Genomic DNA, 9543 nt, shown 5'->3' with positions numbered 1-9543 from the left:
ATGATCGCCGCGGTGAGCATAGTGAGAGGCGGTGCTACTGTCTCCGGCCACCGCGGTGGCAAGCCGAGAACACTCATAGAGGTTGAGAAGGAGGAAATCATTATACACTAAACCAACACACATTTTTTTTAAAAAAAAAAAAAGAAGCCAAATTCGGTAATCCTTTATTTATTGCATTGTGTTTATAAACTTATATATATATATATATATTTGTTCTTCAGTTCAACATTAAAATGAACAGAGAGTCCTGTTCTTGCTCCAGATTCAAATCCTTTTTATTCGTCAATCGTCAAGTGGATCGCTGGGTTCGTGATCTTAAAGGTGGTGTTCCTCCTCGGCTTCAGTCCCAACCGCCGCCGCTTTAATCCTGCAAAGGAAACGATCGATTAGAGCGATCCGAACTGAGTTGTTGCGGATTGATTTGTGGCTTACGCGTCGCAGTTGATGTGGGGGGAGAAGTTGAACGGGGCGTCGACGTGGCAGCGGCCGGGGAGGGCGGCGACGCGGCCGTAGTCGATGTCGGGCATCTTGACGGCGGCGTCCTTGAAACACTTACAGGCGGTGACGCGGTCGGCGCGGGTGATCATCAGGCCGACCATGAACTTCAAGCCTTTGCAGCACGGCACCGGGACCGGCACCGTGGGTCCATGCCCCGTGATGTACGCCGTGCAGGGGAGGATCGGATGCAGGAAGGTGGTGCACGGAGGCGGGCCTGCGTGGACGGTGGCGACGGCGGCCACTGCGAGAGCTACGGCGAGGAGGCTGGCGGCGAGGGGAGACATTTTCGATCGATGCGTGGAGAGATGCGAGTGGAGGGTGTGGCAGTGGAGTTTGTTATATAGAACGGTGGCGGTGGTGGTGGTGGAGGCGTGGAAGAAGAGGATTCGGGTGCGTCATGCTCATGCCAAGGGAGGGTGCGGCGGTAACTGCGTGATCGGTTGGAGTTTGGCGCAAGGAATTCAAAAACCAACACTTAATAAATAATTAAATAATTAAATAATTAAATAATTGAATAATTAAATAATTTTCACGAGCAGGTGCAAATGGTTCATCCATGATATGATTTTCAGTTAGGGCAGAAATGTTCCACTGATGGTCTGTCGCATTTTTTAGCACGATTCATTATAAATTGATCTGATCATCATTAATTTATTCTCTACGTATAATCTCTCTTCATGTAATATAGGTACAGACTATGAGCCGTGTCCAGAATGAATATTGATCATGTCCAAAAGTTAAAAAGATGATTAATTAGGAACGTAATTTTACTGTTGGCTGGATGAAGACTCTGTGTTATCCTATAACACAGTGAACGTTAAGTATTAAGTCAGAAAAGGAATCCCGTTGTTGACCCTCTAACGTTCAAGTTAATACTCAATTCGGAAGAAGAGAATTGTAGAAGTAATCAGTAGCAGAGAGCGTGTAGAATAATGGAGCATCGCATATCTCCGAATGTAGATGAATATCGCTTTTTATAGTGTCATTGTAGCGTCTATACACGCATCTTAAAACATATGTACGTTTTCCAAAACCTTCCTAAGAAAAGATACGTCGAAAAGTGTCTCTTATATATTTCCTTAAGCGAGCACGTAAGTTGTCGGCAGCACAAGCTTCTAGCTCCGCCGATGGATCGTCAGCTTGGCCTTACGAAATGCGGTCAGCTGTTCATCTTCACTCAACCCTTCATTTTATCACAAAGTCATATGCCCGATCGGCCTTTAGATCCAATTGAATAGACAGTAGGTCGGATGAAACCTTGTCTGTTTGTTGGGAAGGATGGCTGATCAACCATCCTCCTTACTTGGCTGAGACAGTCGATCATGTTACTCAATACCTAAGTCGAGATAGGAGGACTGTCCAGACGAGCACTCACGCGGACCGGCCCTATGGCCAACTTGGACGCATTACTAATATTATTGATGTTTTTGATTTCTTCTTGACTTTAACAGCCACCTCAGTCGATCTTTCTTATTTTAACCTTTTCTTCGAGGGTCTATTTTTATCGCTCTATCAATTATAATAGAGATGGTGAATTATTCATGAATAAAGTTCATTAGCAAAGTTTGTGAAGATGAAAAAAAAAGTTTATATTATTAAATTTAATAATAATCAGATAAGTTTTAAAATTTTAAATAATTAAACAACCTTAAATTCCTAGTAAACAAATCTAATTCAAATCAACCCAGCTCAAATTAATAAAAAAAATTAAATCAAACTTTAATAATTTAACCCAGCTCAAATTAATAAAAAAATTAAACCAAACTTAAATAATCATTTAAATTGTTTAATTCATTTTCGATTCCGTTTTACTTAACTCGATTATTCTTATAAATAAATTGAATATCATACATTTAACTCATTAACCGTCCAAAAATTATGTTTTAGGCCTAACTTGCACGACTCATGAGTTATGACTCTTATGAGTTGAGTTTAGTTCTTCATTAACTTTACTATAAACCATTTTATGAATATATTAAAAATTTAATATCCAAATAATCGGATTTGAAGTTTTCAGTTTAAAATTCTTTGAGACATTTATTTTTATAGTCTTTGAATTGAGAAAATTCCATTTTTCCTCTCATTTTTTTCACTTTTCTCAATTTCTGTCCACAATTTAAAATATTACAACAAAACAGAATTAGGCATCCCTTACTTCAACATAGATCTATTTTATAAACTATAGAGAAGTAAAATTTAATATCTTAAAATAGAAAAGGCAAAATGAAAATAGGTAAACTATGAGAAGTAAAATGAAGATTTTTCTCTTGAATCGGTTTTTATATAACAAACTTCGACCGAACCGTGCCTAAGGCCGAACGCCTGTTCCTTCGAACCTTCTATTGATTTGGGTGGATTGATCTGATCCCTTGGACGGCGGACGAAACCGATCGCGAGGCCTCGAAGACTTCTTCTCGACTCAGACGGCCTCCGACTCCATGGCCTACCGGCGGCGTATGCTTCTCAAAGTCATCATCCTCGGGGACAGCGGGTAGATTTCCATCTCGTTCACCAGCAAAAAGTACTTTGCACGCACACACATATTTTGATGTTGCTTTGTTAGGGTTGGGAAGACATCGCTGATGAATCAGTGTGCTCTAAACAGCTTTACGCATTTTTTTAAACTTAGTCTTGGACAGAAAGTTATTTCTTTTGGTGGAATTATACATCTATGTTGCGTAATTTGGGATTGGATGGTATTTGGTATTTGGGATTTGTTAGATATGTGAACAAGAAGTTCAGCAACCAGTACAAAGCCACCATATTTTTGAACCAAGGAAGTTCAGATCGATGATAGATTGTTCACCTTACAGGTTAGGAAAATTTTACAATTGGGGCTTTCTGTTATCCTCCTTTCTCCATCCTTTTTACGATTTTCTTCTTGTTGATTGTGACGATCATGTTCTCTGCGAGATTATTTTTAATGGTGCATTTTTTTTTTTAAGTGAGTGAAAGTTAAGTAGTTGTGGGTGTTAACTAGTTGTTGATCTACTGCGATGGAGTCATAATCTTGATCAAGTTGTTTGGTTATTCATTGAATTTTACTTCTGTATGCATGATATTATCTTGTGCTTTGAATGACTGGTCGATCGTAAAGATGAAATTTTCCGATTGTTTTTTGGTTTGTGAACACAAACTCATCATTGTTGATATTCTCCTTTTTACTGTCATCATTTTTAAAGCCATAGTTCCCAGACCTTTGATTTGGATTGCCTGACTATGCTACTGAGATTTATGAAATTGACAACTCTTATTCAGAAACTTATTATCGAAGTTGCCAATCAACTTATTACGTGATAAGATGCCAGACCAACTATGTTGTTTGATTTCTGTGCAGCGGTCATATAATCAATTCTTCTTCTATTTTTCTCTATGTTTGTACAAGGAGTTTTCATAGTTTCTCTTTGGGTAGATAGGATATGCCTTATTGAAAACATTTTATTGATCAATGCAATGTGGAAGAGAATTAAAAGTTTCAGAAACATCCCTAGTATTTCCTACATACCTTACGATATAGGATATAGCGAGTGTTAATTGTTCTATAACGAATTAAATCAGGATTTAACTAAATTTGTTTTCACTTTATAGTAATTTGTTTTCCCACATAAACCTTTTGCAGTTTCTGACTTATAATGGCATGTATTTTTGGATTTATGGAGCTGTTAGTCACTTGTATAGCTATACATATCAGATAGTCTTACAGTCTCGTGCAAGGTGACTAGATTAGATAATCTTGAGGAGTTTGGCAATTGTTCTATCATTTTCCAGGAAAAAGTCATTGTTCATTGTGTAATCTTTATGGTTTAAGAGAACACTTTTACATTCTTAGAACAAACTGGTGAAAGTACACTAGTAATAATACAATTGATTAAGCTGCCATCATCTTGCTAGAAACAAAGGTATAGAAGGCGATAATGTGAGTTCATATATCTTTCTTTTTTACATTTTGGTTCTCTGTAGTGGGTTATGCTTCAGCTTCTACTAAATTTGTAGAACTCACGAAGAAGTTTGTCCTTAAAAATTTGATTGTTTAGGTTTAATAGTTCCTGTAAGCTCATTACTTGATGTTTTCATCTTTAGATATGGGACACAGCAGGGCAGGAAAGGTTTCAAAGCCTTGGTGTGGCTTTCTACCGCGGAGCTGATTGCTGTGTCCTTGTCTACGATGTTAATGCCATGAAATCATTTGATAACTTGAACAATTGGTGCGAGGAATTTCTCATTCAGGTAGATTATGTTTGACCCCCTTCAGAGATTCACTGTGAGATAAAAGAGGAAATGAAATGCTGGTTATGTTACTTCTGTGTGGTTACCTCATTTTCAGGCTAGTCCATCAGACCCCGATAACTTCCCTTTCATAGTGTTGGGTAACCAGATTGATTTTGATGGTGGAAACAACCGAGTGGTAAGATACAATATGCGAACCTTTTATGGGTCTTTTGACTGAAAAGCTCAATGATAAAGCGTGATTACATGGATTCGTATATAAAAAAAAACCTTCTAAGCATGTTTAACATGCTTCTTTCAATCTCTTACTTTCAGGTCTCGGAGAAGAAAGCCAAGGCCTGGTGTGCGTTGAAATAGCTTGAGATATCTGATGTAGACATGGAAGCGACGGAATAGCTTGAGATATCTGATGTATGCTATCTCGAACCACTTTTGTCAAAGAAGCCATCACTCGAGCTACCAACCTTCTATCATTGCTATTAAGGAAGACGGCGAAGAGGATCATTGCCCTTAAGGAAGACGGCGAAGAGGAGCTACAAGATGCTCTACCGAGCAACGGAAAGCTGCAACAACCTTGGTTATGACTACTTTATATAAATAGAAGTTTTGAAGTCCACAACCCTATGAAAGTTGAAACATTCTATTGGAGCAACTCCAACTAGTCCCCTGCCTATTGAATGAATGTCTGAAGGTTTCCTTTACTCCAGAGGAAAGGATTTAAGGGAAAGAAAGATTGGGAGAGGCTGAGAGAGGAGGAAGGAAAACTTGCTTACCTCTCAAGAGAGATGAAAAAGAGTAGGAAGTGATAGATTAGTAGTTTCTTTTTATAGTAATAAAATCTTAATGCACATTTTGTATTTTTCTTAGTTAAAAATTCAAAGGATGCGTTTTATTTTTATTATAGTAAAAAAGTGTCTCATTTTTTTTTAAAAAAAAATAGAAAGATAGTCAATTTTCTGTTTTATTTAAAAATATTTTTATTTTAGCATTGTTATAGTAGTTATAATTATTATAAATAATTTTAATTAATTTACATTGTTAGCAATTATAGTTGAAGTTGCATTTTAATTAATATATATATATATACTCCTTTAAATGACTTTTTTTTTTTTTTAAAAAAAAGATAGTCCTTTAAATAAAGTCACCCTTTTAATTTTTCCTCCTTTATGTTATAATAGGATAAAAATTAAAAGGACGCTTCATCATAATTGCTGCCAAAGTGTTTTCAAATGATTTTATAGTTTAGGATTTATGGTTTATAATTTAAGATTTAGATTTAACTATTTTAAAGTGATTTTTTTAATTTAAAATTATTTTTATAAAGTTTAAATAATTTCAATGTAAAAAGAATATAGCAGCTAAATTCTAAACTAAATCTTAAATTTTAAAATCTCAAACTTTAAATTTTTAACTTTGAATACTATTGTATCAAAATATTTTTTATCAACTTGATGAAAAATTATTTAAAATTTATTAAAATTATTTTAAATTAATCAACATCATTTTAAAATAGTTATATTAGCTACTTAATAGTTTTTACAATGGTAACAACTATAAAATAGTTTTTATATGTTATAGCAGCAATAACTACTATCATTGGGACTAAGAATTATTGTAGCAATTATTCTGTAATTTTTATATATTATAGTAATTATTTACTAGTTTTTATACATTACAGTAATGATTAAGGAGTGAGAATAAATATTTTTTGATTTAACTAATTATTTTTTATTTTTTTTATAAGTATCAAAAGTCTAAAAAATATATATATATATATTTTTAAATTAAACCTATTTAGATTAGAATTCAGTATAATTTAACACTTTTGTTTTTTTTGCCTAATTTAATTTATCAAACTATGCTGGGAAAATTATATATATATATATGAAAAAAAAAATCCCATATCGAATCCCGTCGACACGTAAAAAGTTGCGTTTGTCTCTTTGTCTGCGGTCTTATTCGTTCCTCCGTGCCTGCTCCTGTTCGTCATGTATTATACGTTCCCTTCCTTGCTACAGATCGCTCTACTGACTTACTCTTCTGAGAAAGGACGGCGGAGCTGAAAGCGGAATCGGCATCATCTCCACGCTCCATTTACGAATCCTTTCCCTTTTCCCTTTCTCCATCGTCTCCCACGCCCATCCCTTTCCTTCCGTCTCTTTCCTGCGGAAAGTTGCTCAAGAGATATATAGAAAGGTGGGAGCTTTCTCCGATCTCGCCGGCTCCTGCGTTACCTTTTTTGCCAGAGAAAGATATGGCTTCTTCGTCGGCGGGGCTAAAAGCGGGCAGGTTCCCCGGAGGCGCCGGGGAGGCGGATCAGGAACAGGGTCCGTTTCTGCGCCGCCCGCGGTTGTGCTACCGCCACGTGCCGCAGCAGAGCCGGCTGGGGAAGCTCCGGTTCCCGCTAGAACAGAGCCGGCCGTTCTCGCTCTCTCTCGACTCGCCCCCGCCACCGCGGATCAGCCGGCCGGCGTTCGGCCCGTTCACCGGCTACGCCGCCGTGCTCGGCCGCTCCCGGTTTCTCGAGCCGGCGCGGAGGCTTCTCGAGGAGGTGTGCCGGGTGGGACAGCAGCGACGGCGAGCAGGAGGCGGCGGGGAGGTGTCTTTGGCTGTGAACCCGGCGGAGGCGCCGCCGCCGCCGCCTGCCTCCCCTGTTTCACGGCTCGATTCCATGCTCGATGAGGTGAAATTTTTTTGTTCAAACATATCATTCCTCCAAGTAAACAAGGCCTTATTTTGAGTTAGATTGATGAAGAACATCAAGGCATTTGATCGATCGATCGATCTCGAAATATTAGTTGATAAACTAGGAGCATACTTAGGCCTTGTTCTTCAACTTATCTCTTAGATCACACTTGAATTCTTTAAGAAGATTTACTATATTAGTTCTTCAAAAAGAATGCTAGATAGGATTTTCTTTGTTCTTTTCTTATCAATCTACCTTGTGATTATCGATTTGTAGGTCTATAGAAGATACAAGCAATACTATCATCAGGCTCAAGCCGTCATTACTTCCTTCGAGTCCATTGCCGGATTGAACAATGCGGCTCCGTATGCCTCGATGGCTCTTGATGCCATGGCCAAGCACTTCCAATGCTTGAGGAATATCATATCCGGCCGACTTCATCAAGTGAACAATGCTCTAGATAGTGAAGGCATCGCCGGAGAACCGATCGCAAGCTCCATTCGACCGAACAAGAGCGGTGGTTACTTCCACCGGCCGACGAAAGTCGTCGCGGCCCCCTTCACTCAACCGAACTTCTGGCGACCGCAAAGAGGGCTTCCTGAACGGGCAGTTGCTGTGCTGCGCGGTTGGCTCTTCGAACACTTTCTGCACCCGTGAGTCCTAGTTCTTATTCTTTGCTCAAACCAAACTGATCCAACTTTGCAAATGCATTTTAGAAACAACAGATCACATTTCTGCCGTGTTTTTGAAAAATTTCTAGGTATCCAACTGATGTGGACAAGCAGAATTTGGCTAAAGAAACAGGATTGACTAGAAACCAGGTAACCAAATCCGACTCATAGAGTCTGTGAATTTTGGGAGATTTGGTGATGTTGTAGCTCAATTTGATGCATGATTCTAATGGTGGTTCTTTCTTCATCAGGTTTCCAACTGGTTCATAAACGCGAGAGTGCGACTATGGAAGCCGATGGTCGAGGAAGTACACACCTTGGAGATGCGCAAGAAGAGCAAGATATCACAAAGTAACAATAGTGGTAGTAGCCGCCAAAATGATCACATTCAAAAGCCCTCTCTTAGCTCTACATCTTCCGGCCATGGCAATGGTGTCTTGCTTACATTAGGCCTCCATCGGAACGATGGGGTTCGTTTCTCGGAATCACTTCTCGGCCTGGAGGACCGCTGCGACGGCTACTTGTCAAGCGCGCTCGGTGACCATCACCCGGAACAAGCCGTCAAAGTCAGTGGCAACCGTTTGCTTCACGACTTCGTAGGGTGATTCAAAATTGTACTTGAGCTTGCCACAAGTTTAACAAGGATGATTATGCTCTCAGTCCGTCTCCGGTTATGTGAAGGGAGTATTGCCATTGTGTTCCATGTTCAAGTGACTGATAGCTTTTCTCTTAAGGTGAGTAAGTGTGTAGGAAGAAATAAGGCGGTTATCTATAAAATAAGGTCAACTTTTGAATGTGTATAATTGGTACTTTAGATATATTCGATAGATAAATTAGAAGGTTGGTTGTCTATTGATCTCGTTTGAAAATTGGGCGGATAAATGATCAGTAATAAGGCGCGAACTTACCTATACTATAAAGAGAGTAGACAGGAAGAAAGAGGTCTTTGGCGATGCTTAAGTTTAAATCGTAACTCTGGCGAAAAATAGAAAGTAAGATGAACAATAGAATAGTAGTATGAATGTGGATGTATCCATGTGAGTCTCTTTGACTAACGAAGAGAACTTTTTATACTGTCTCTCATAACCTCCGTAATAATGAGACGTCAGAGAATATTCATTGTCAAAATATGCCGGATAGTGAAAGATGTATAACAATCTTCCACTATGTAGAGGAATATTACATTGCATGTATATGTCAGAATAGTAGAATATTCTCTGATAAATAATCATTACTCTCTTATAAGTGGTTACGACTCTTCGACAAAGTTGTCTCCTAGAGGGAGTCTGATCGCCTTGAAGTTGATTGGGTTTATGCTGGGAGTTATACTCATGAGCAGTGGGGAGCTGAGCTTCGGAAGTCCGACCAGCTCTAGGGCCGATCGGATTTACACTGGGAGTCATGTCTTGAGAAGTGGAGAGTTGAGCCCCGGAGATCCAAGTAGCTTTGGGGCCGATCGGG

General features: G+C 38.9%; 2 protein-coding genes and 1 pseudogene across 2 annotated transcripts; 2 read left to right on the top strand and 1 right to left on the bottom strand.

Annotated features, from left to right (window-relative positions):
• Positions 1–428: 428 nt before the first annotated feature.
• On the bottom strand, positions 429–782 carry LOC121999797 (non-specific lipid-transfer protein P5-like). The gene has a single exon (XM_042554429.1). It carries the CDS (start codon positions 780–782, stop codon positions 429–431), a length of 354 nt encoding a protein of 117 aa, XP_042410363.1.
• A 2032-nt stretch (positions 783–2814) lies between these two features.
• On the top strand, positions 2815–5624 carry LOC122003004 (annotated as a pseudogene).
• A 1129-nt stretch (positions 5625–6753) lies between these two features.
• On the top strand, positions 6754–8882 carry LOC122003002 (BEL1-like homeodomain protein 9). The gene is made up of 4 exons (XM_042558430.1): positions 6754–7408; positions 7688–8064; positions 8172–8232; positions 8334–8882. Exons 1-4 carry the CDS (start codon positions 6980–6982, stop codon positions 8685–8687), a joined length of 1221 nt encoding a protein of 406 aa, XP_042414364.1. The 5' UTR covers positions 6754–6979; the 3' UTR covers positions 8688–8882.
• Positions 8883–9543: the final 661 nt, after the last annotated feature.

This window comes from Zingiber officinale, chromosome 7A (genome assembly GCF_018446385.1).
Source record: "Zingiber officinale cultivar Zhangliang chromosome 7A, Zo_v1.1, whole genome shotgun sequence".
NCBI lineage: Eukaryota > Viridiplantae > Streptophyta > Magnoliopsida > Zingiberales > Zingiberaceae > Zingiber > Zingiber officinale.
This window is presented reverse-complemented; position numbering and strand designations above follow the sequence as displayed.

Excerpts from the sequence above, each read along its gene's own strand:
- LOC121999797 (XM_042554429.1), bottom strand. The coding sequence starts at position 782 with ATGTCTCCCCTCGCCGCCAGCCTCCTCGCCGTAGCTCTCGCAGTGGCC.
- LOC122003002 (XM_042558430.1), top strand. The coding sequence starts at position 6,980 with ATGGCTTCTTCGTCGGCGGGGCTAAAAGCGGGCAGGTTCCCCGGAGGC. Across the intron at positions 8,065-8,171 it reads TTCGAACACTTTCTGCACCC|GTATCCAACTGATGTGGACA; the intron begins GTGAGTCCTAGT and ends AAAAATTTCTAG. Across the intron at positions 8,233-8,333 it reads CAGGATTGACTAGAAACCAG|GTTTCCAACTGGTTCATAAA; the intron begins GTAACCAAATCC and ends TTTCTTCATCAG.